This window comes from Hippocampus zosterae, chromosome 2, assembly GCF_025434085.1.
Source record: "Hippocampus zosterae strain Florida chromosome 2, ASM2543408v3, whole genome shotgun sequence".
Classification (NCBI taxonomy): Eukaryota; Metazoa; Chordata; class Actinopteri; order Syngnathiformes; family Syngnathidae; genus Hippocampus; species Hippocampus zosterae.
This window is the reverse complement of record NC_067452.1, coordinates 13,530,640-13,558,242: the sequence shown is the minus strand read 5'-3', so window position 1 is coordinate 13,558,242 and position 27,603 is coordinate 13,530,640. Positions and strand designations below refer to the sequence as shown.

General features: G+C 43.4%; 1 protein-coding gene across 4 annotated transcripts in view; it reads left to right on the top strand.

The window, feature by feature from the left end:
• The first annotated feature begins 421 nt into the window (after positions 1 to 421).
• nol4la (nucleolar protein 4-like a) overlaps positions 422 to 27,603 on the top strand; it is a 39,472-nt gene continuing 12,290 nt past the window's right edge. For all 4 annotated transcript variants that reach the window (XM_052058045.1, XM_052058043.1, XM_052058044.1 and 1 more), the window contains exons 1-5: positions 422 to 1,127; positions 14,331 to 14,486; positions 16,134 to 16,245; positions 18,812 to 18,921; positions 26,545 to 26,686. In XM_052058045.1, coding sequence (XP_051914005.1) covers positions 777 to 1,127; positions 14,331 to 14,486; positions 16,134 to 16,245; positions 18,812 to 18,921; positions 26,545 to 26,686 — 871 coding nt within the window. In that variant the 5' untranslated portion in view covers positions 422 to 776. The remainder of the gene's footprint in view (positions 1,128 to 14,330; positions 14,487 to 16,133; positions 16,246 to 18,811; positions 18,922 to 26,544; positions 26,687 to 27,603) is intronic.

Genomic DNA, 27,603 nt, shown 5'->3' with positions numbered 1-27,603 from the left:
GACAAAGAAGCCGTCCTCACTCATGCTTTGTTGCGCAACGGGACGGTGAAAGCCAACCCCTCCGTCTGCAAAAGTGTTCTTGTCCTGCAGCCGTACGTCGTACGGATGTGGCGGGATAGGTTCTGTGATCACATTTCGGTTCGCTGGGGGGACGACAAGGGGGAAAAGGCGCGGATGCCATTCAAACAGGTGTGAGGAGGAGCGTTAGGCGCACGACGTGAGCAGCCTTCTGCAGGTCGAGACTCTGCCCCCCCCCCCTCCCCCCACCTCCTTCCCGGTCAGATTCGGAAGGATAGGTCGATAGCAAGTGAAACGGGCATGTTGCTTCTTTTGTCTCCTCTGAGCTCAAGAAGAAGGTTTTACGCACAGGTGGGAGATGACCGCCCCGTAGCAGGACGCCCCCCCCCCCCCCCCCCCTACACTCCCTCCCACCCATCGCTCGCTCTCTGCTCCTCAGCTCGTGATTTGAGGAAGTGACATTTTATCACCGCTGCGGTCGGGACAGCAGCTGCAAACAGGTGTGCTGTCGTCCGTCCGTCCGGCCTGGGTCAATCGCGCTCAACCAAACCGCGTCCCGGAACACGAACCGATCCACATCGGACGTGGGACGGCAGCGGTGGCGGCGGCTGCGGGGCGGGAGGGGGGGAGGAGGAAGCCGCTCAAGTGTGCTCTTTATTAGCCGGGCTGTTGGATCCAGACGTGGAAGAGGAGAGAGAGAGAGAGAGAGAGAGAGAGCGAGAGGGAAAGGGAGCGAGAAGGGGGAGCGAGGGCGAGCAATGGCAACGAAGAAGGCGGCGTGCGTGGATGCTCCCAAAAGGAGCCGGAGCCGGAGTCCGGTCGCGTTGGAGGCGGAGATGTTCACTGAATTTCAGGACTGGTGCCTCCGCACTTACGGAGACTCTGGCAAAACAAAGACCGTCACCCGGCGGAAATACAACAAAATCATGCAGACCCTCTTGCAAAACGACGAGTCGGACGGCGTATACGTGGACAACAGCCACATTAACGCCAAATTCAAATTCTGGGTCAAGTCCAAAGGATTTCAGGTGGGGACCAACGTTTTGGGAGAGCACAACAAGAAAGGAGCTCCGGGGAAGCCCGTGCTGTACGTCCCGGTCAAGTCAACGGTAAAGTCTGATCGTGTGCGTGTGCGCGCGTGGCGTCTGCGAGCTGTCCCGTTGCCGTCGGCAACTTGTCTTCATTTCAAAGCTTCCACAAAAGAAAAAAAACGCCAACATTTCGCGGTCCCATCTCCACCCCGAGCGATAACGCTCCACTTTGTCCGTGCATGCACATCCCAACACGAGCGGCCCCGTGCACTCTCATCCCTGCTGCCATAGCAACGCCGCTGCCTGCCGGCGGTGGCGATGCTGAGAGGCTGTTGTGCAGCCGTGACGGCGAGAAGCCCCACCAACATTGACAATGTGCGGCATTATACACTTTCGCACCGGACCCTGCACGACTCTCGCGGTGCAGTTAGGACTCTCATGGGTGCGCCTTTAGAGGGGAGTAAAGAGGAAGTGTGTGTGTGTGTGTGTGTGTTTTGGGAGGGTGGGGGTGCGCGGAGGGGGGTGTGCGGGGAGGGGGGTAGAATCACCTGCTGATTGAGGGTGGAGGTGCTCACGACACTCCACCTTCCCTGCCCCAGCTAAAACAACAAACGCATACATCGTTTTGAGTAGAAAATGTGAACTGCGGGTACAGACCGTGTTGGCCGAGTGTCACTTTTCATTGTCCTGGCCAAAATGCGGCTTGACTCGTATTCTCACAGGCGCTCGTTGCTCTGGCAACACCTGTGTGCTCCACCGGCACCGGCATCTGCCGCATTTTGTTGTCGACGGCATGTCACAAGTGGGAGGGGAAGGTAGATTGGGGCTAATTGGTGCCCATCCACATATGGGCCTACCAATGAAACAAAAGGGGCAGAGAGTGTCACTTGTTTGTGCCCGATGATGTGACGTGTAAAAGTAAAAGTCAGGTGTTACACGTCTCCCTGCACCTTGGGGTTAAAGGAAGTCATGTCATGTTTGTGCCAGTACAAGTGGTGCATGTTCAGGCCCACATCCATTTTAAATGCGCCCTCTGGGAATCATCCTGCCCATGTTGTTAACAAACTAGAGGACATAATGGTGCAACTTAGGGAGCAAATGAGTGGATTTTGATGGAGTATTAGATCCCTCCACAGGTGCTCCACCTGTGTGAATGCACATTTTCCACGTGGGCTAAGCGAGCGCCTTTGGAAGCGTATTCATCTCGTCTCGGGGCTGTATTATGTTCCTCTGTGGACAAGGGGGCAGGTGGAAAGCGTCGAGTGTATTGGCTGCCTTTTGTGTGCAGCTTTCTTTTGATGAAACTTCCTCCTGCCGTCTTTATTGGGACAAATCCTCCTCAACTCTCACCTGGTGTTTCCTAACCTTTGTTGGGCCAAAGCACAAATTTCACATTTGGGGGGGAAAAAAAGGTTCCAAAAAGTGGACACACAAGTTCATTATGGGCCTTTAAATGTTTTTCTTGTCACTGTACATCGCTGGTATTGTGAGACAAACAAAGATATACAGTGATGCCTTGTGATATGACTTTCATTTGTTCTGTGATCACGCTCGTACCTCAAAACACTCATTTATGAAATCATCCCTTGCCATTGAAACGAATGGAAAGGCCATTAATCTGTTCTAACCTCCCCCTAAAAAACAAACAAAATGTTTCTAAGAAGGAAAAATAGCATTCCATTATACTTCATCAAAAATAAAGTGATAACACAATCAAATACAACGTAAAGAATTCTGCAGTGTTGGCATTATACATACTGCAATTCACGGTGCGGTTCCATCTGATAAGCTCCCCTTCACCATTGGGGGGCAGCATAATTTGGTCATGCCGACACAAAATGAATAATCAACTTCTTTTACTACACAATTGCCAAACTCAAGGCCCGGGGGCCAGATCTGGCCCGCCACATCATTTGATGTGGCCCACCAAAGCAAATCAAGAAGGTCAACTTCGATGAATATTCTTCAAATCTGGACCAAAATTTTAAATTGTCAAATGTGATGACTAATAACGTTGAGATATTGCAAGCATTTTCTTACTACATTGTTACAGTAACTTGAACAATAGTTGAAAAAACTATTTGTAGTAACATGAGAAGATGATTAAGCAATTATATGGTTTCAGTCCACCGTGGAAAACTGTAACTACAATGTGGCCCACGACAAAAATGTGCTCGACACCCTTGTTCTAATCGCATGAGTAGTATTTCCAAATGGATAAAGAATATATGCCTGCGAGTATTGCGACATCATCTGTCTATGTGTGTTGCTGGGGCTGCACAATTATGGCCAGTGTTAATGAATTTTTTTTCATAAATCATGTCACCACTACTATTTCTCACAGTTATTCATTTTGGCAGGGAAAATATTTGTGCATTCATTGCACTACTTTTACACCCCCTCGCCCCAAAAATGGCTGTCTGTGCAGCATGGGACTTTCAAAGAAATGGATTAGCGTTTTAGAATAAATTGTAAATAGAAAAATGACATTTACTAAATGAATGTTAATATTTTGTTTGACTTTACATGCTGCTAATCCAAAACAAGTTCAAACAAACAAATGCCTATCCCTTTCAGGGCATGAGCTTCTCATCTCCAATTTTTTGCTGTACTTTCTTCTCTTGACATTACTCCTCATTAGTCCTCTGAAGTGACTTTTGGCTCCCACTGCGGGGAGCGTTCAACTTGTTAATTTCGGCAGTTCAAGGAAGCCTTAATCATGCCTTCACCTCCGGCTGGTTGGCTGACCACTGTTTGAGAAAGTGCTCGGTTAAAATGCAGCAGAGTTTGCATTTTGTATGCAAATATTGACAAGGATCACGTTAATTCAATAATATCTGCCAAAATCATGATAACGATCAAAATGTGATGAATTGTACACCCCTATGTGTTGCTCTATTGTTTGTTATTTCCTCGGTCGATTATTCATTGCTGAAAGAGTCCTAAACCACAATTATTGACGCTAACTGTTTAGCATGTCAGTGGCATTTTCCATTATACTGTATGTTAACATTAAGCTAGCAGGCCATTCTCTTCCTAATTCTTTGTTTTCTGTGTAGTTTTTGAGTCAAAAATAAACTGGGAGTAGCAGTTAAACTCTTGAACCCTCGTTTTGTAATGAAAGGTTCATGATTTGCCAAGTTAATTGTGAGATAAGTTAAGTTGAGGTCACTGCCACGATACGGTGCTCAAGTCTGCGCTTTCAGGTCAAAGCACAAAAATCTCATCGTAATGACGGCTCAGATTTTGGAAAAACTCTTAAGTGGAGTTACTGATCTCTCGCTCATTTTTGGAGCACTTATGGTGCAACAGTTTTCAACCACAGAAGGTCTGACAGAAAAGTGTTTTATTTACAGAGAAGCGTGTACACACTTTGGAGCGAATACCGTATGAGGGCTTTGGGGTGTGGGGGTCTGTCTGACTCAGCAGCTCTTGGGAAACGGAAGAAGGAACCATAACATTAGGAAACAGGAGCTACTGATGAGTCAAAAGAAACAACTCTTGGAATTGCGTTGTATGCATTTGCCTTCTGAAGTATTCCAAGGCAATTTTGTTTTGAGTATTCCAAGGCGATTTCGTTTGGCATTCCATTGCCGTTTGGGCTTTGTTGCAGATACACCAGCGTGAAAGTGACGCACACACATACGTGGTTCATGGTCACAGGCCCACGTCCTCTCTGTGGCTGGGGGTCGGAGGGTGGGGCGGGGGAGCTCGTGTCTCCGGACGCCCCGCTGCAGCTGCTTTCGGACCGTGCCAAGTTTCTGTATGGGGGCGGGCGTGCAAATGACGGGAGGATGCATGGGCTTGGGCGAGTGTGGGGGCGGGGACGGACGGTAGCTGATGTGCACACAGAGAAGGCCTCCTGTGTACGTCGCCCCAGTGCACAAGGCGGCTTCAGTGTTTGATGGGACAAAGGCTGCCGGGCGAACAGTCGCCGCTCCGTCAAGAGGCTTCTGTCCGAGCACTCCCCATACTGGATTCTGCTTCTTAGTTGCCTGTATGTCCGTGTTGTCTCGACCTCTTTTCTGCGCAGCTCTCCCGGCAGCCCCCAGCGTGGAGAAGCAACCTCGTTTATCTCACATTATGTCCTGATTAGGGAGGAGGAGGAGGGGGTCCGACCAGACGCACACCAAAGATGCGCCGCAAAATTACATCCCACAAAAGCAGCGGCGAGGCTACCGAAAATACATTTGCATTCACGTGAGCCGTGAGTTTAAGGTGACATATCAAGAAAAAATATGTTGTGGGCTCTTGCTTTGAGTTGCCATGTCAACCGAAAGCTGTAACTATGTGTGATTTGCGTCACCGCGGATTTTGGTGGCCGTGTTGTGGCTCCGCGCGGCGACTCTGGTGAGAGAACAATGCAGCAAAGCCGCGGGACAGGCCTCAGGTTTTAACCATAGGGTTGCACCTAACAATTATTTTCATCATCAAATAATCTGTCCAGAGGTGCAACGATTAATCGACAAGTGATCGATGATCAAATTAAGAATCTATTTTTACAATCAAATCATTTCGTGACCTCGTTTAACTTAAAATTGTCCAAATGATCTGATTTCAGCCTCCCAAAAGCAAATACCCTCCACTTGATCTTTTTGATGATCTTTGAGTTGAATCAAAATAAGAATTTTCGAAACATCCGCTTTCACTTGGAAAACAATTTGATCAACATTCTCAACAATTTTCTGAGAGAAATCAGCAACTCAATCATAATCAATTCATGTTTGTGCATTTTCAATTGGAAATAATGACCTGTTTTTCAAGAAAGGAATGGAAGTTGAGAAAAGGTTTTTATTTCATTAGATAAAATAATTAAACAAATAACTCAATTATTCAAATTAATGTCAGTTGCAGCTCTAAATTTGATTAAACGCAAAGATAATGCTTTCATCGAAATAGGAGAATGTTTGCTATTGAGCCTGAAATATTAAGGTTAACAAGGTCTCAAAATGATGATCAAACTGTTGTCAAATACATTTTATTTGTAACACTTCTAGTTTGAACTTGAATAATAACTCCAAATCCAGTACGAGTAAAGTGCAATTGATTGACGGACCATTTAATCATTTGTTCATGTATTTGATCCGGGCATGCGTATATCATTTTCATAAAATTCCATTAATAACAGTACAGAAACAACGTTATTTTTTCCTAATTTAACCTTTAATTTAAAAAAAAAATTTATAGTGCCTTGGTTTCATATTGTTCAGTCTGTCCTATACTCAAACAGCCCTGCTTGAACTCATAATCCACGTCTTTCGTAATGGTAAAGACATAAACGGTTTTGCGGCAAACATGTAAATTCTACAATTGACGTGACTTCAAACTTTGTAGATACAAGTACGGAAATGAACTCATTAAAGCCAGTACACTCTTGTAGTTACACATTGAAAATAATGTTAAAGATACATAATTGTTCTGACGCTCTTTCAAATATCTTACTTTGCCCAGAACAGAACAGCATCTCTTATGATGTCTACAAACGTGTGAATGCAAAATGGCAGCCACATCCTGGCCCTTAAACTCACAGGTCACTAATGAAGCGCCCTCTAGTGGCCTTAACGGCAAAGACAGCTTCAGTGGCATTTGTTAAAAAGCAAAAAGTGGAGCACTGAAGACGCATTTGTGTTAGTTTTCATGAAAAATGCATAGTCATCAATATCTTTTGTCATTAACAGTCTGAAAAATCTTTCTAAAAAAAAAATATATATATATATATATATATGCCAATAATGCAAATCCTCAAATCAGTCAAATTAATAGAGTTCCAGAATGAAATTGATTGGCCTCTATTTTATTTAAAATGATATAAAAATGACCCATATGCTTGCATCTTTTGTTAGCTGTTGTTTGCAAAAGTAAAGTCTTTTCACCATGACTTGAAGTCTTAATGGGAAAAGGGTGCTTTGCTTTATTTTATCACCAAAACGAATCAATAATAAAAACTCTACAGTTTGTTGTTGTTGTGACGATTGTTTTCATCATTTATTTTGTGAATGGACAAGAGACAATCAAACAGGCCGACGTGGGGTTTTCAGGGTCGTGCCTCCCTCAATTTACAAAATAAAAGACTTCATGGGGATGTCGTCTTTGTGCAGAAAAGCTTATTATTCTTAACCATCTCGGGTCTTGAAAAGACGACTGGAGATGTTTGCACCTCGGCATCAACCGAGAAGGGGAACATCATCATTATTATCTGATTAATTAGGCCACACTTCCCCTGAGAGACCATCTTTTCGGGGAAAGGGCCACACAGTCAAAAGAATACTGGCCCTATTATTCCACAGCATATGCATAAATACCTTTTTTCGTGTGTATTTAGAATCTCCTGCCCTTTTGTTCCCACTTTTTGTTTGATGGCTGTCTGGCAGCACTTATCAGCAGGCCACATGGCCTCACGTGAAGGGCTTCCCACTGTTGGATACCCCAAACAAGAATTACAGAGTTGCTCAATTGGGATCCACTTGTTGTGTCATGAGTGCAGATTTCATGAAGGTGTTGAAGGTTGTGCTCGGACGGAGCATAACTGGACAACAAAACATTACTGGCATGCTAACAGTTAGCATTGAAAGTTATGACTTTAGAAACCTTTAAGCAACAGATATTTGAACACAAGCAGTGGAGCAATACATGTTGGAGGATAATGTAAGTAATCACAAGCATACTGTTTATTCTTTATCATATATGGAAATGGTGCATTATTACAACATAGAACTACAAGAACAAGAACTACAAGGGACCGCCTCAAATAGCAAAACATCTGTGCAGATTTAATGTCCATTTCAATTGCATTGGAAAAAATATAACCCTGAAAATAACTGAGGAGATGGGGATATACGGCCCCTTGAAAATTGGGGTTGGTAACCCCCCACCTATGCCCCCCCCCCAAAAATATTAAAAAATTATGAAACAATCTGCGAGTAAGACAATCTGCAAGTGTTAAGTCACACATATGCTTATGCAGGGATCCGCTGTAATTCTTTTTTGTTTGCCATACCGCTGGCAAAGGTGGGCACCCCAGAAGGAGCAACACAACGAGTTGAATTACAGCATTAAATCACGAAGCGTGCATCGTTAAATTATTCACATCCTTTTAAATTATGTTCCTATTCTATGTTTTTATAAAGTAGAAAATTAAAGAGAGCTGTTTATCCTCATTGAACCACAAACATAACGTTGTTGTTTTTTTAATAGGTGAGGAATACTGGAATGGATGAAACAGCAATGACCTTAATTTCAATCGAAATAGACAGTATTGGTCACAGAACAAATTCAAGTTTTATCTCAAGGCACAGTTGTTGTTGTATTCATCTCGAAATATCCCCACTGTGGTGACTTGAGATGCAGATGCGCCCGTGTCCAAATACAGACGCCACACGTGTGCTCACCACTTTGTGCTCGTATGCACTCCGGTACAAAGAGGGGGTCGCTGATCGGCGTTTCCTCTCCTCAGCACCCTCTCTGTTGCCATGGAGAGACCGCTCTTTGCTTTCCCATAGGAGGAGAAATTAACACCATTTTTAACTGGCCCGGGGGCCTCCCTCCTATGTGGGAGACAGCCAGAGTTCCGCTCCTAACGCACCCACACACTTACACACCTCTTTAAGTTGCCAATAATCTCCCCCCTGCACACCTAATACCTTTTAATACAATAGCCACACCTTTTAATACTTTTCCCGGGACTGAATTTGACAAAGTGAGACAGCGGAAATGGACTGCGGGATCATGGGCGTGCGGCTCATTTACATACAAGAGCGGTGCCAGTCCCGGGACCGGCGGGAGGAGCGCCGGTCCCGTAAGGTAATGGGAGTGTCACACACACCATCAAAGAATGTTCATCATGGGATAGACACACACACACAAACACACGCAGACACACAGAGGGTAGCGGCTTTGAGCTCTCTGCACCTAATGTAGATTTAATGACAAGCTTTGTGAGCAGAGGCAGAAGGGAGAAGATGATGGTAAAAAGAACGGGCAGCGATGAAGGAATAGAAAAAAAAATCGATGGGGGCTAATACTCTCTTATCCCCATTTGTTGTCATATGCACCTTAACCTGCCACTATTCATCAGTTGTGCACACACTGCTTCCCGCCATTGTCTCATTTACATGTCCATCAGCTAACTGATATTTACGGACTTCTTGATCATCTGTCACAAGTCGCGAGTAGTGATGAAGGGCTTTTTACCAGCATGCATACGTGCATATTATTGCACCGATACGATACAGTCAGTCTGGACTTGTACTCGGGCTCATAAAAACGCTCTGATACTACGACACTTGATAGAGTACCAGCTTGTCATAAACACACAGTGGTGGCCGGGGAGTTTAATTTGCTCCGTGACCATCTCAAAACACTGGAATGTAGTGTATCACGTCTAGCACCCCTAAAAGACCAACGTCCATTTTTGATAGGAACTTTTGCACTCAGCAGTATTACACACCGCAATACCACTGACTCTCCACATAACATGCAAACATGGAAATGTGAGCACACAACAGGGCGGTGTCGAATGCACCGATGTCAAGCAAAAGGCCTGGGGGCCAGAATTGGCCGACCACATCTTTTTACGTTTTATATTTACACAAGGGTGGCGCGGTGATCCACTGGTTAGCTTGTCCGCCTCACAGTGCAGAGGTGCAGGGTTCGATTCGAGCTCCGTCCTTCCTGTGTGGAGTTTGCATGTTCTACCAGTGCCTGCTTGGGTTTTCTTCGGGTACTCCGGTTTCCTCCCATATTCCACACACATGCGTGGTGGGTTTCGTGAGCACTCTAAATTGTCCCTCGGCGTGAGAGTGAATGATTGTTTGTCTATGTGTGCCCTGTGATTGGCTGGCAACCGGTTCAGGGTGTACCCCCCTACTGCCTGATGACAGCTGGGATGGGCTCCAGCATGGCCCCGACCCTTGTGAGGATAAGCTCATTCGAAAATTAAGAGATGGATGAACATCTCAATGCAAGCATTTTATTGTTACCACACCTCTTCTTATAGTTGCGCAATCCATTTTTCTCAATTCCCTATTTGAACTAGTTATCCATACATTTGTTGTGCACTGTACGTGTAATAATTGGAGGAGGCGATTAATCATTTAAATGGTTTCGCAGTCACGACCCTCCCAGGAACATCAACTGTCAATGTGGCCCCTTTGACACCCCTGGCCTAATGCTCACTGGCAGTTGGCAAGCCAGCGCATGAGCGTCACCAACTTAAATTGTCCTCCCACTGCAAGGAAACCAATGCGGATTGATGGAGGCCGGATACTGTGAAGTTTGCTGGCGCCATCTGGAGGTGTTGGGGAAGGTGTCTGAAGCGTACTCGTATCTGACTTTTTGTGCTGCTCACGCAAGTCAAAATATCGGCCTAGCGATGGCTCATACCTGGAAAATCTGTTACGCCAAGGCACTTAAATCTCAAGGCACCACCGTAAGATTGGGGAAGAGCGCAAACTCCCCTCGCCGCGAAACCCCCGGCATGGGATCTTTTTGCATGGCCGTCGAGCTCATTTTTGGCGGGCCGCGTCTCGTCCAGCAGCTCACGTGGCCCGCCTGCCTTTGTGACCCGGCTGACTCCCGTCAAGATCCCCTCCTCCTGACCCGCCCGCCCGTGTGCAGGACCGCTCCTCTCTCGTCATCGGCGACTCGTGTGCTCTGCGTGTGCGCGTGCGTGAGACTGCCAGCGGGGGTGGGGGCGGCCGACTCAAACCCTCCAGTCTCCTAGCAACAGAGCGGTTTGTTGCGGGACAGGGAGCCGACGCGAGGATGGGGGCTGGTCGTACAGTGGCTGGGGAGGAGAGCAAAGTCCTGCGGGATTACAAAGAAAGAGCGAGAGCGCCGAGTAGGAAAGGAGCGTTGCGGCGTGTTCATGATGCCTTGTTGCCGTTTAGGGATGCTGACATGTCTCCTTTGCTCTTTAAAACGCCCCGCCGCCGCCGATGTGGCCAAATTGTTGCGGCTCCATTCAACAGCTGTTCTCCTCCGAGATGCTTGCAGCTCTCCCCCGCCCGACGTGTACTGTACTTGAACGCGCGTCGATCACACCAACACGCACACTTGAAGCAGGATGTGTTCAGGGGTGAATCTTTCACTCCCCGTTGACTCTCTTCTGGAAGCTTTTAGCTCGAGACGGCCTTCACTTGCTGACGAGTCTGACGCCGTGGCTAACTGCGTTTGTTTTCTTACCTCCACACAACAGGTTACAAATCAATATTTTTTTTTCCTCCTGAATGGGTGTTTATTACACTCCAGAAAGAATAAAATTAGATTAGAGCTGCAGTTGGATTCTTTTTAGAATTGATTCGTCCAGCAATCTATTTTGCATATACAGTCGATTGCAAAATATATGTATATATATATTTTGCCAGATTACTGTCATACAGTAATCCCTCCACAGGTGGTTGGATTGAGGACCGCTTGTCTACTTTCAATCTTTTTGTTGAAGAATCGGCAACAAAACACACGCTGTCCTTAACTGATGGCGTCAGTGAACACCAGAGTGGCGAATGTTCAGTCTGTTGACAGCCAGTCAATTCGACGTTATCATTTGCAAACGTTCATGTATTGGAATGAAATGGGCTTTTTTTTCTTCCATAAATGGATTATGATTCAGTTCCTGGTTTGATTTGTAACATCTGTCAGAAAATCACCAAAAGTCGTGATCCTTTGTTTCCAAAGTAAGAGCAGACGTTTGCAAATATCTTATTGTGACTCAGTACAATGATAATTGCTCTGCGTTCACGAAGAACAGAAATGGAAGAATACTTACTGTTGAGAGGGTGAAATGAGAGGGTTTAGACAAGAAAGTTGAGTAATGGCAATAAACAATGATCAAAATGGAGGTGTAACAATGCAAACAATCAACAGATAATTTTGATAATTGATATAAACAATCGATCAATTGTGTCGAGATTTTGTGAAACTTTGAAATCCTTCGAATTTCAGACTGCCACTTTGAAATAGTGAATAAATCTGATTTGATTCGTTGTTAAAAAAACTAGACAGAAACTAGACATTTATAGAGTAAAAATGAAAAGCAAGAATCCTTTTTTTGAATGATTAAGTGGTGAAAGCAACGCTGCGAAGCCCTTTATTTCATAGATATGCTTGTGTCCTTCCCAGCGAGTGCTGCAAACATCCGTCTTGGAGAATTTCGGAGGAATTCAGCAGAGATGCAGCAGTGCTGTGGGTGCAATGCACACCCCGCACTTGTATGAGATTATCTAAATCCAGCGTGAATGGACCTGACACCATTGTCCCAAGCAGCGGTAGCGCTGGTGATGTTGACACTGGGAAAGGGGCGATACGAGCGGGTTGGGGCGGTGGTGGGGCGGGGGGCTTACCGTGATGATACCTTGCTTGATTGTAGCTGCAATGATGAGGTGGAGGGTTGTTATTATTTCATTTATTAGCGTTACATTTAGCCCATGCTGACAGGGGAGAGTGGCTCGGAAGAGGCGGGGCGGGCCGGATTAAAACAAACCCGCTCTGTGAGCTGGTTTTAGTTGCCATGGCAACGATCATTACCTCGCACTTGGGAGAGCCAGAGCAAGAAGAGAGAAGGAAAGGGGGAGGGCAGCGGCGAGGCGTAAGAAAACAGTGCACGACCGTCCGTCCGGACGGGACCAAGAAATGTCACAAATTGGGATCAGCACACAAATCTCAGGGAAGGAGGGACATCATGGTGCTCCCTTCAGGGCCATGGGACAACTTTTTCCGGTTGGGAGGCTCCTCTTACAAGTCGAGATCATTCCCAATTACAATTGCAAAAATCACAATTCTTTAATTTCTCATCCAGGCCTTCTGTTAACTGCTACCCGGGATGCTGAAACGGTTCCACGCAATGACAATTAGGAACAACTCTGCAAACACGAGCAGCATGTGACGCGGTGGATGGAGACGGTTGTCCTGGCGATCCCACTTCCACGGTGTATCACGTGACCCTGTGCCCAGCACACCTGCCCGAGAGAAATCAGTTGCAGTTTCTATGGCGACGGGGTCAGCCGTGCAGGAGGCAGGACAGCTGCCAGAGGTGGTGGACGGTGGGAGGGACTGTTGGTCTTCAACGGGTTATTTTTAAACGGTGTGGAGACGAGATGTTTTGCGACCTCTCCGGCTGAAAGCCTTGATACGACTGTCCCCACTTATGTGAGCCATTGTGTGCCTTAGGGCCTGCTTTGGCTGGTGACCGGTCCAGGCTATGTCCCGCTTCCAACGTCAGCTGGGATCAGAGCTGGACTGGTCATCTGCCATACAGGGAAGATCCCTGGTGAGCCGGCGTACTTTGGGGCCCATGCGGTGCCATTCAATGATTATTTCCCTGAATTTTACCCCAAGAGACCAGCTCACAATTTAGCAGGACCATCCCATTGATCCATTTGACAATATAGACAGCAAACTGAACCAATCAACATCAGTGCCGGAGCTACGTGATTGCCAGGGGTGGTCAGGACTCAGGTCTGAAAACAAATTTGATAAGAATCTGTCTTGAGGCAAGAATGTGTGATTCTTGCAGTTGATGTCCATTATAGTATATCCATTATTTGCGCACAAGATTGCATGAATTTTCTTATAACCCTGACTGTGGATGTCATGACATACAATGACCTCTCACTTACAGAGAGGATTGCAAACAAGTGGAGGTGCTTGAGCGTGTGGGCTGGCCTGTCTAAGGCAAAATCCAGGGAATATTGTTTTTTTTCTTTCTTCTTGTACCAGTCCAGCCCTGGCTCACCGATGGCTCGCTCTTTGTGTCAAAGTGGGCAGTGCTAGATATAGCGCAGGGCGCAATATCTCCTTGGTGTGAGACCAAGACCTCCCTCTCGCTTGACACAACAAACAAAGAAGAAAAAAAGTACGCTGATCATCTTGATACTGTCAAAGTGTGTCCGAGGTGAGTATTTTGAAATGGTGATGTGGCCAACAAGACTTGCTGTGGAAAATACTTGTCGCCGTCTGGGGAAAGTACTGCAACACATCTGGAAAGTCGCGTTTGTTTTGATTTACGGCCGTTTCCTTGTTTCTCACCCGGACCCATTTCAGGGCAAATCCACTTGCGAGACCTTCTTGATTTTTGGTGAGCAGCGCAAATAATGACATCCAAAAAATGGTAACAAGTTCTGAGAACTTCTTGCCGGGTGTTGGGATAACATACCCGTACGGGTGTGTGTCCATCTGAAGGAATGATGGTACTCAGAAATGTTCAAAAGTTACCGGTAGTTACTTTGCTGTCAATTACAATTATTATTTGCATGAAACTAATGTAGAGTTGTACGTTTGTTTCAGTGTTCGGACGGCAACTCAGCCCAGGATAATTCGTCCCTGAAGCGTGTGGCTGTGGTGGAAGACTTCTTTGACATCATCTATGCCATGCATGTGGAGATTGGCGCCGACCCTGGCCGGGCCCCCAAACACGCGGGCCAGAAGAAGACCTACAAAGCGGTGAGTTATCACACTTCCTTGGAGTTTCATTTGATGATAAAGTGATGAGTGGCTAAACAAGTTAACCACAGGAGGGTCCTTTCTGTTTCAAGAACATCATTTATTTATTTCTTTTTGCACTGGCAACGCATTGTATAATTTTTAGCATCAATCGTTTCCAACTTTGCCAGATGTGTCACATGACCACTGCCTTGAGAACAAAAGACAATCTGACCTCAAGCCCACAAACGCCGTCGTGTGGCTTCTGATGCCCGGACTGAGTGGAATTAGACAAAAATAAGCTTCCTTGTGTTTTTGTGTCCGTGTTGGACAGTTTTGCAGGACTTTGGAAAACCTCCCTCCCTTCCCCCTTCCCCCGAGGAACCCCTCCTGCCCCCCCAAAAATGAAACCAATTTCTACTTGTGCCCCTGCCCTGTAGAGAGGTCCTGTCACGTCTCATAGTGTGTCCCCTTTTGAGGAGGCAGCATCAGTGGGGCAGGGCATAATATGGAACTGTCACTGTGGCCTTCTGGGACGAGCACGCTCCTCTGGGTGGCCTTTCCCTCTCAGCTGCCTCAAGGGGCCGTGATGTGTGTGTGTGTGTGTGTGTGTGTGTGTGCGCATGCGTGTGTGCATGTGTGGGGTAGGGGGCAAAGGGGATGGGGAGCAGTGGCAGCAGTGGTGGGCCCGGTGGGGGTGGGCACCCCTGCTGTCTCTCCGTGGTCTCGTGAAGGTCGCATTTTCCAGGGAAACGCCAGAGGGGACAAGGAGAGGAGGTTGGCGCTGGAGAGCGAGGGTGTGTGTGGTGGAGGGGTTGGGGGCGGGGGTGAGGCTGAGCATGACACCAACACTAAGGTGGAGATTTATGGTTAAACACCCTATAAAGTCAATTGCGACTTTGTTTCTGAATACATTATTCAAGATTGGTTTGGTTGGTTTGTTTGTTTATTGTCTGCTGGTCTCAAACAAACAGCAGATCAGTGATAATGTTGTGGAAATCAATTCAGTGAACTTATTATTGTTATTATCATGTTCAATATATATGTATAAGCACCCAAGTCCCGTGGGATGTATTCCAACATTGGCTCTAAGCGTACATAATCTGGCAACACCCACATGTCGTTACGTGTCGGCACAAAAAAGGTGCTCGCATCCTTTTTTCCAGGATATTGAAGTGGTACTTAATTGACAATTCACTGGGATGTGGTTCCAGCACCTATAACGGCTTGATTTTCATTATTTTGAAGCCCCATTTTACATACAGTACTGCAGATTTTTAATCATTCCAATTCGGCAGGATCGTAACAGCACTCTTCTCTGTGGTTTGGCCAATTTATAACACGTTTTTATTTTCACTTTCCAGGGTTCCTATTAAGAGCCAACCTACCATTGTGTCACTCACTAGTGCATTCCTATGGAAAGTTTTCCATTTTGAAAATTCCTGGAATGTTGCAACTGTAAACAGAGCAAAAATACGGATCAGGGCTGCAACTAGACTGAGGCCTTCTGCCGGCATGAAAGAGACGATCACCTGGAGGGATAATCACGGCACATAGCGACAACACTGATGTCGCATTTTGACACACACACACACACACACACACACAAAAAACCAACCTGAACTGACACACATTCGATGCCATTTTCATGTCCATCCTCTGCCACAGATAGCGGAGACCTACGCCTTCTTGCCTCGAGAGGCGGTCACTCGCTTCCTAATGAGCTGCGGCGAGTGTCAGAAGAGGATGCACATCAACCCCAGCACCGCAGAGTTCAAAGGTAACACAACCTGTGCATGGCCTGCTCACTCGAGAGACATCATTAACTGATGGGCTATTTTCAAAATCAACCTTTAAGGGCGCACTTTATACACCACAAAACATAGGCTTAGTTCTCCAAGTAGCACCATCATGACCAACATTCAAACACAGCCAGAGCCTATAATTCCTAAAAGTTATTGTAATAAATTGATAATATACATTATGTAAATGTTTCAAGAATAAATTGATAATATAGATTAAAGGCTGATTTGTTGTGCTTAAAGTTGAAATACAATTAAACTAGACTTTAGAAAGTTGAAGCCACTGTAACATTATGCACAGTACAAGCATTACCTTTGAAAAAAACTAAACAAAAAAAACCCTTGACGATTCAATTAAGATTTATTGGACATAAAAGTTACACAGAAAAATAAATAAATGACAATAAACACATTAAAACATGAAATGCAGATTTTATTTTACTTGAAAATGAAATACATTGAACTGGAAAAAAAAATCACACACACAAACACACATAAAAACGTTTAAGCCATTGTAACATTATGCACAATATAAACAAGCTTAAATATATAATTTATTTTATTTAAACCAATTAATTAAATGTAAAAGTATTGGACCGATCAGTGAAATTTAACTCCTTGAAAATAAACATATCACATAAATTGAATGGAATATATTGTTCCTAAAAATGTAATTCAAATGAACTGAATTGAAATGTAAATAGAAATGTAGTATATTGAAAAATAAACACAGCATGAGCATGAACACCAATTAAATGAAGGAAAATTTTAAAAAACAACAACACAACGATTAAAAAAAAAACAACTGTACTCCACGTAAAAGTTACAAATATATCAATTATGCCAACACAAAATTTAGAAAACAAACAGTTAAAAAGGCATAAACGCTGCTCTCTCGTACCAGTTAAATTCAACAGAACTTTGCCTTGCAAATGTACTATGTTGGATTTTTTTTTAAGCTGCTGTAAAATTAGGCATAGTTTGAACATTCACGCTGTGTTTAATAGTAGAAAAAACTATGGCACTTAAATTTTGATGAAAACAACATTATTGCACATTAAGTTCCATATTTTTAGCCGACGACAAAGTTTGAAAGAAAAAAAATCATCAACCAAATATATTAACATTACAAAGTGTATTGTACTTAAACATTAAATACAACTGAGCTGCATTTAACAAATGTATTGTAGTAGATTTAAAAAAAATTGGAGCAAATAACATGATGCACATTTTGAATATTTAATATTTTTTGGTGAACGGAGTACTTTGTTCTTCGGTGTGAATCGTTTGTCTACTTGGGGCTTGGAATTAGCTGGTGACCAGTCCATGGAATACTCAGCCTCATGCTTCAAATCAGCTGGGATAGGCTCCAACTCACCCCTAAGAAAGGAAAAACGCTGTCGACAATGGATGGATGCAACATATTGTAATAAAGACTCAAGAGGCTCAGGAGCAGCAATTATGATGGCAGACTCCCCCGAGTGGACAACTGGGGGACTGCAGACCTCTTGTTCCACTTGAGGCATCTGAGGGGAGATACGACTTCTATTTGGTCACAGAATTACCAAAGGTCTGGTGGTTCGCGCATCGACCTCACATGGCAGAGGTATTCAATTCCAGCTCGGGCCGGCCTCCCAGTGTGGAGTTTGCATGTTCTCCCCAGGCCTGCGTGGGTTTTCTCTGGGTGCTCCGGTTTCCTCCCATATTCCAAAAACATGCGTGGCAGGCTGATTGGACGCTCTAAATTGTCCCTAGGTGTGAGTGTGAGCGCGGATGGTTGTTCGTCTCTGTGTGCCCTAAGATTGGCTGGCAACCGGTTCAGGGTGTCCCCCGCCTACTGCCCGAAGACAGCTGGGATAGGCTCCAGCACCCCCCGCGACCCTTGTGAGGATAAGCGGATCGGAAAATGAATGAATGAATTACCAAAAGAACGTCATGTCATTGTTAAAAACAATAACAAAAGACAAACACACAAGAAAACACACACCCATATACCAAACAATAGTCTCCATTATTCTTCGATGGTACAAAAGAGAATAAATATCACATTCAAAAGATGACCCCAAAAAAAGACCATGGCTGTGTTGAGCGATATGTGAATCACTCAAAGTTCTCCACGGTGTCAATCTGGGTTCACTTGAAAAGGAATATCATTAAGATATCCTTACAGTGTTTTTTTTAATGTTTTATATTTGCAAATATACATTTTCAAACACAAAGCCCATTTTTGTGTGTTGTTGAGAGAGTTGTATCTATATTTATATCTGGTTTTAAGAGTAAAGGACCTATTAAAACATTGACATTGTGTTTCCATTTTAAGATTTCCAGTGTTCCTTGGTTTATATTTTGGCATCATTTATGTATGTATTTATTTATGTATGTATTCTTCTTCTTCGTTTTCATTAAATGTGCTGTCTGATTTGTATTGGTCTCATGTGATTCTTCTGTAAGTAATGTACAAGAATCAGATAGTTCAGCTTTCAGACAAGTATATTTACTGTAGTCTTGACTAATTGTTTTTTTTTTTGGTGTGTTTTTTTTTAGAAAATGACCGTCCAACCTCTCTGGTCGCTGACCAGATTGACTACAACATGCCCCTGACTGCCACCTACCTGAAGCAAATGAAACTGCAGTGCATGACTGCCACTGAGAGGGTAAGTCTCCACATTTTTTCTAAATATGCGAGGGAGATTTCCAAACGGTTAGTTAAAAATGAAAAGGAGGAAGCAAAACTGATGAAGTTAGGCCCTTGCATGGTACATAAGAAACGGTTTTATTTGTTGACAAACTAATATTTGATCAATTCTGGTAAGGAGGATGCAGATTTTTCAATTCCATGGATATGGCGTACATACATGATTTAAATCAAACCAAGTTAAAAACACAGATTTTCATTTTTTGCATGAGTATCATGGGAGCTAATTTCCCAGTTTTGTTCCTTTTTATTCAAATGGTATGTGACTTTAGTGTTTTTCTGACATGTGTCTGTTGGCATTGGTTGATCTGCCTCGTGGAACAATTGCATCTTTTCACTTTAAATTTCTCTTAAAATTCTCTGGCATTTCATTAAAAAAATGTTTTTTAAAAAAAGTTCTTTTTTCTTCCCCAAATTTCGTAACGGCAATTTAGATATGGAAGGAATACAGTAAACATACTGTACAGTGTGAATCTGACTGAAATACTGTACCCTGCACTCAAATCTTGCTCCTGAAGCCAGCAGCTCTCATTGTCCACTCTTTTCTGACACGGGTTATTCTTTTAAAAGTGGAGGACATTTTGTGTCACCCCATGAAACTTTAAACAATCCATGTCCAAAATTCAGGAGCATGCACTTGTTGTGTAAATTTTAAGCATGCAGGGACAGAGACTAAACTGTCGCTTTAGTAAAAGTGGTTCCTAACACAAAATAGCTCTTGAGAACCTCTTGAGAACAAGGTTGCATACCAAATATAAGAAATGGGTTTTAAATGATCCTTTTTTAAACTATGGTTTTATTTTTGTGATAATGTGAAAGCGTTCACTTCATCACAGACACATTTGAAATCTTGCTCGTGATGCTCGAGTTGTCTCTCAAACCACGTGCAACCTGCTTACAAAAACTTTTCTCTCGCCATCAGGAGGAGGAGGAAAAAACTGCTACATAACTCAGCAGAAAGGATAGGATGCAAGTCCTCTCTTCTGTTTTTCATGTCTTCTGCCGTAACGTAGCACCACTCAGATTCAGATTATTCTTTCTTAAATCTCCATTATATTACGTATTAAAAAAAGAACAAAAAATGGTTGCGCTCGTTCCCCCTCGATTTGCAGCATACTTGACAATGCACAATACACAACAAATTCACTAAAGCACAATTAAAAATCAGCTTTAAATTTTAAAAGCAGATGGGTGTTTGGGTCTGAAAAAGACATGAATATTTTATGTTATATTATTATTTTTTTAATAACCAAAATTGATTCTTGACCAGTTAGCACAACAGCTAACACAGCTAGCATGTACTCTTGAGCAACAATTTTTAAAAATAACACTGATTTGCAATCGTTTTGCTGCAATTGGAGTACTGTAGTATAAAAATTAAAAGCGTATTCAAATATAATTTAACGTTCTTAATTAAATTGTCATGCAATATTTTAAAATATATGTTTTTTCAGGTGTTCAAGTTTCCTTAATCTACGTCATGTAATTTAATAAAATAGTAAGAAAGTTGCATTCAGTTGATTACATTCTGTCCGGATCTTAACACTTCATTTCAGATCTAAATGCTTTGCTTGTTTGATTAGCACATCTGCCTCACTGTGCAAAGGTGCAGGGTTCTGTGTGGAGTCTCCCCGTGTCTGCGTGGGTTTTCTCTGGTTACTCCAGTTTCCTCCCACTTTCCAAAAACATGCTTGGCAGGTTAATGGAACACTCTAAATAGTCCCGTTGTGTGATGTGAGGACGAACGTTTGTTCGTCTCTGTGTGCCCTGCAATTGGGTGTAGCCCTCTTACTGCCTAAGGACAGCTGGGATCAGCAGGCTCCAGCAAACCCATGCCTCTCATGAAAATAAGCGGATAAAATGCATGGATGGATGATAGTTGTGTACTTGACTTTATGTACGTGGCTCTTTTGTGCAGTTGTTTTTAGGGTTCATTTCCATGTGAAGCTCTTGGACCAGATCAAAGTTTTACATAAGAAACTCTTCTTAATGATCCAGTTGGATAAATAAAGGTTCACTACAGTACACTGATAAAATGAAACGACAATATAAGATATCAAAGTGTTGATGGTTGAAGCAATTGATAAAACAAATTATCACCTGTTCTTTTTTTAATGGAGGCATCACAAAATAACTAAAAACAACTGGGCCGTTTCCCAGAAATGCCTAAATTCCCCCCACGGTGAACCGGGATTAAATTTGTGGGCGTGACGTCACGTCAAAGACCCCTCCCACGTGAGGGAGGCTGTTAAAGAAATACGCCCCCATCCCTCCTCCTTTCCACCCCTCCGAGTCTTTCCAATACGCCTGCCATTCTATCAGCAAAGTGCAGGGAGCGGCACTCGCGAACGATGTGCGTTTTGGGGGAATCGGGAGCCAAACTGGGACTCGCCGGTGAGTACCAAAAAAAATAAAATAAAAATAACACTCAAGAACGCTGAAACGCGCGTTGTGCTGGTCGCGGCGTGTTCAATAATAATTCAGCATCTTTATCACCAGCAGCAGCGATGGAGACTACAAGGCCGTCACTTGGGGGCTTCGCGAAAGCTTCAAGTGCGCTCAGTTCACATTACTTGACAGCAACAACATAGTAGTGGAGCTGCACTTTGCTTTGTAAGGAGCACTACGCTTGATCCTCCACAATAGGAGCAAGCGACTGCCCTCTGTGACACGGAATCAGCAGCTCCTCTTGCTAATCAAAACAAACTACAGCCCCGTGTGTGCGCGTGTGTTTCAGAGAAAAAGATTTCTCTGTGGCAACTTCAGACAAGCCAGTATTGGAAATATCACAAAGACGGATTCTCTCCTTATCTTGCTTAAATCGATTATTATTATCGATTATAAGTCAGCATGACTTTTTACTTTTACTCCCTACATTGGAAAACTGTTATGTGTACTTTGATTCATAATATGTCATGTGCACAGTAAAAACCACGGCTGTCGCACTTACTATCCTTTGCTTGTCTCCATCCAGTATATCCACTGAGGCACGCAACGTAAGAGATGGAAAAAAAAGATGTTTTCAATCATGAAAGTTAAATACAGAAAAAGGGGGCGCTGTATGCAGTGTTTATTTTATATTACAATTTATTTTTGAATGTGTCAAATTTGGAAAAAGGACGGTGTATTCGTGTAATAATTGTCGAGCTCCTGCAGGCGTGTCAAATTGATTTCCATCGCCGAGCACATTGTAGTTCCGGTTTTCGTCAGAGGTTCGCTATGACTGTAAAATCGCAGAAATGTTTGTTTGTTTCCTCATATTATTACATGTACACGGCAAATTGATGGATAATTAGTTTTAAAATCAGAAGTCAAGGATGATAGTTTGTTAAACAGCAACTTTTGAAATATTGCAAGTTGGAGGCATTGCACAGTGTAAACATTCAAATGAGCAGGATTGCAAAAAAATATTGCAGTGTGGTTCACAGATTCTGAGGCCATTTTCTTTTTTTTTTTAAATTGAAAATACTGTATGTACAGCACAAGTAACAAAGGCAGTATTTCCAATTCGTTCAGGAATAACATTAACAACAATATCAAGATGCTAAGCAAAAAAAGAAAAGGAGAAAAAAAAGTACAACAAAGGGCGGAGTTAGCTTCAAATGAAAATCAGCATTTGAAAACCTATATGAATGGGTAATGAGAGGTAATTATTTATATTCTTATTTGTGATTAATTTACTGACTCGATGATGATGATGACAATGACGATGATGCAGTTGCTCTTTTGGTCTGTAACATCTGTCAGAAAATCATCGAAAATGTTAGTTGTTTTCCCAAAGTAAAAGCAGAGGCTTGCAAATGTCTTATTTTTATAATTAGCCCACTTTCTTGGAGGACGACTCGAATCGGAGAAGATTTCCTGTTGAGAGGCTTAAATCAGAGGATTCGGACTATTTAAGTGAAACTAGCTTGCTGAACGACTATTTGATGATCAAAATAGTTGTGGATCAATCGATTAATTGTTGCTCTACTTGTAAGTACGAGCACTATGCAAAAAAGGGGAACCGATTTGTGTGCAGAGAAGTTTTTGTCTTCTCTTGTGCCAAGTTATCACACCAAGTTTTGTGTGCAATTGACTGCAAAAAAACAGTTTTACTTTTGCACTTATAGTGCATTTCAGAGAAGAGCATATTTGTTTATTAATTAATTATTCATGGAATTAAGTTGAATCAGTTCAGCTACTGAATACTTTGACCATATTAAAAAAATGCAAGTATCTGTATTAGGTACTGACTGTGAGTCATTTTCAATTAAAGTAAACGTGAGAAAAGAGTGGGAGGCATAGAAATATTGACACGTGCGGGAAAGTCACATTTCTGTTTTATGTCACAATCAGAGATGACCAGTGACATTCGCAGTCATTCGCAGAGGCCAAGTTCAATGGTGTGAAGGAGGTCAAAGGCCAGCACGGGCTGAGAATAGTTGGCAAGATTATGTTGGGTGCTCCTCTGCTAATCCTCTGAACTCGACTTTATCCGTGTTGGTGTTAGCCTACAAGCATTTTGCCAGTCTCTTCCGAGCAGTTACAAGCGAAAGCAGTCAATAAATCAATAGCTAATTCCTTATCCAATTAATATACAAATATTGTGATGATAACAATGGTGAAAACAAAGCTTAAAATTGTCCAAAATTGTCCAAAACCTCGGAAATTTAGCCTCTCATCTATAGGGTTGGCCATTGTTTGAATATAGACGACTTTGGTTTTGATTCAAGGTTCGTAATGATTCTCAACTGTTATATACAGTCAAACCTCGGTTTTCAAACGTCTCTGTTATCGACCAAATCGGATTTCGACCAGAAAATTCGAGATTTTTATGCCTCGGATTACGACTGAAACCTGGGTTTCGACCAAATCCGCATACGCCACTCGACTCCTCTCGCCGTCCTTACACGAGGAAGTGACGCTTCCTCGTGTAACGTTCATTGTGAGCAGACGCGTTTGTTTTTTTTTTTCACACAAATCTGACAGTTTTTTTGTTGTTATTTCTGCGTAGTGTTTTAACCCCTAATCATGGGCTAATGAAATAGTTTCGGATTTCAAATAAATCACTTTTCAAACGGCCTTCTGGAATGAATTATGGGGGTTGAAGTAATTTGAACTTTTTTTTAAATGATATTAACTTTTCACTATTTTTGAACTTTGCCATGAATTTCTTAAAGGGCTGTTTTTAACCACTATAATCAAATCAAACCAATGCACTTGAAAGAGTTTTGAGAACCTCAAGAAAATAAAATAATGCAGCAGCTGCTCAAAACGTGCTACTGAGCGTCCATTGATAGGATTTTACTTGTGTTGATTATCTGTGGATATATCATAAGGCAGGAGTGTCCAAAGTGGGACCCGGAGGTCCGCTGTCCTGCCTGTTTTGCAGCTCTCCCAGCTGTAACACACCTGATTCAAATGATCAGCTCATCAACCGGCTCTGGAGCAGCATTAGAACAATCCTGATGATGTGAATCAGGTGTGTTGCTACTGGGAGAGCTGCAAAACAGGCAGGACAGCGGCCCTCCGGGACCCACTTTGGACACCCCTGTCATAAGGCAAACACAAATTATGTATTTGAGGGGGACGCAAAGAAAACGTATCTCAGCAGTCTACTGAAACATATGTCTTATGCGCGTATATACATGTACCAGGATGCATGCACGTACAGGTACATGCCAAGGTAAATATTAGCTGCCCGTTTGCATTTGTGTTGACCCGCTGTTTTTAGATCCAGTTCAACTAGTTGGTTGAATGTTACCATTAGCAGCATTTAATTCGTTTAATTTGATTTTGAAGGGTTGCACTCGAAGTTAGGCAGCACAGGAAGGTGGAAGACAAAAGACACGCAATCAACTAGATTCCGGGAATATGGAGGTATCATATCATATTTGAACTGTATCCTGCTTTGCACAATATCATTTCATGACATGTGTTGCAACGAGCGGAATGATAGTCCTGTTTTTCCACTTTTGTTCCCCACCGAGGAATGTTAGCAACTCGGGAGCTTGATGCTTGCATACAGTTTCAGCATCGTTTTTCTATGGGTGTTTTGTTGCACGCTGCCCACGCATTCCTCATTGGTGATTCTTCCTTCGTGTCCGGGCCCCTGCTGCCCCCTTTCTGCTGCACACCTGCGCCACGGTTCCTTTGTCTTGTCGTGACTGGAGCTGCGCGTCGCACACACACTTTTCCTATTGAACCCTTTTTCACAGTGGTTCGGCATCGACATTTAGCACCGATATTTACGAATCGGAATGATTCCGAGAGAACGGAAATGTTAATTCTCCATTATGGATGGCCTACTGTCAGCTGTAAGTGTTCTCCAATTTCTGTCGTCCTCCATGAAAGCAGACTGTTTATCTTTGCGTTTCTCAAAAGAAGGCGCTTCCAAACGTTTGCTTTTTTTCTTCTCTATTTTCTGACAAACTAAACCAGTCCCTGAATCATCATCAATTTATGCATGTGCACTTTCTGCACTGCCAACATGAAATGATTTTGAATCCAAGGATGCAAATTACTTTAAAATTGGATTTGTTGGTTTATCGATTGCCAGATTAATTCATTATTAAAACAATCAATACATGAAGCCATAAAAAGTATTCATTCAAAGGGAGGCTTCTTAATTCATTCCTCTTTCAGATAACAAAACTGGAAAGTTTACATGGGATATTAGTAAGAATTCAATGAATTAATTAACTTTTTAGATGACCGAACTCTATTTTGCACATCCATCTATCCATGCATTTTCCGATCCGCTTATCCTCACAAGGGTCGCGGGGAGTGCTAGAGCCCATCCCAGCCGTCTTCAAGCAGTAGGCGGGGGAATAACTGAACCGGTTGCCAGCCAATCGCAGGGCACACACAGACGAACAATCATCCGCGCTCACACTCAGACCCAGGGACAATTTGGAGTGATCCTTGAACCTGCCATGCATGTTTTTGGAATGTGGGAGGAAACGGGAGTACCAGGAGAACACCCACGCAGGCCCGGGGAGAACATGGAAACTTCACACAGGGAGGTCGGAGCTGGAATTGAACCCAGTACCTCTGCACTGTGAGGTCGAGACGCTAACCATTCGACCGCCGGGCCACTCTAATTTGCACCTGTAGTACTAAATAAATAATTGCAAAATCCATCCATCCAATTTCAACACCAGGTCGTGTGAGGGTACACCCTGAACTGGTCGCCAGTCTGTCACAGGGCACAAATAGAGCTGCACAACCATTCACACTGTGCCTGAGTGGGAACTGATCCCCCTGCACACAAGTGAGCCGAGTGTAACACTACACCATCAACGACTCTGAATTGTAACATACGACATAAATATCCCATCCTTAAACCGCATTTACTGCCATTCTAAAAAGGAGTATGCAGAATTTAAAAACGTATTTAGATCCTACTTCTACACCATTATTTCACATACATTAGTCACCAAGAAGTACACAGGAATTATCGGGAATAAACTGGGACTTTACAAATTTGAAAGTTGGCTCTTAATAGGGAGCTTAAATGATATATTCTAAAAACAACAACAACAACACGGGATGGGAGATGGGCATGAGCAAAATTTATTCTATTTCTTTCTCCCGGCAGGATGACTCATCGGTGAGCAGCGAGGACATGAACGGCAATGAGCCCGCATGGGCGGCAGCTGAGCAGCCGCCAGCGCCTGAGCCCGGTCGTCCAAATGGAGCGAGGCTCAGCAACCTCGCATCTGCCGTCAAAGAAGATGACGGTGAGGCTGCTGGCATGCTAACTTCCCGCATGCCCTTCTTTCAACCGAGCAAATTGAAATCCAAGTTGAATTTATCTCATGATCACATTCATAAGCCAGAAGATATGTGTCTCTCTGATCGTATTTTCACTCTACAAAGTAAAATGACTGGAAATGCTATTACTCTGTTCTAACTGAGCTCAAAACACCAACTAAAAGTTTTGCTTGGTTGAAAGATTTGGGCAAAATTGTATAAATCCTCAGAATTTCATCATCTCAACACTAAATATTCTCGAATTTCTCCTGTCCACCATGAAAGCAAATTGATTGTGTTGCGATCAACATTTGCAAGACTTTGGAAAACATGGATCAACATATTTGCCACATTTCTGACAGATATTAAGGACCAAACACAGGAAGTGAATCACAATCAATTTGTGCACTCTCAATTTGAAAAAAAAGTCCTGTTTTTGAATAAAGAAATGAAAATTAAAGCATATTTGCTTCCAATTCATTAAAAAAAACAATCAACGGATTAATTGATTACTGAAAAAATAACATCTCGGAAGTATATCTCTTATTGTTGCTCATAAACCAAAGCAACAAAAAAAAAATCCAGCCAAACGACAGCTCACATCTGGAAAAATGAGTATGTCAGGTCATTCGAGGCACTACTGTACTCACTGGCGGAAGGGACTCATCATACATGAACACGCTTGATGTTGGATGTGGCAAACAGCTTGGCTTGTTTTTAGCGGTCTAATCCAAATCGGTAAATCCACTCCTGCAGTGGGTGGGCCGCCAGCCCAGCCCCAATGTCAAGCACCCCTCCCTCTCTCTCCGGGTTCGAGACTTAGGAAAGTAGGACAAAGGAGGCTGTTCTGAACCCTCATACCACACACACATCGGAAATTGGGACAAGTCATTCAACTCAACCA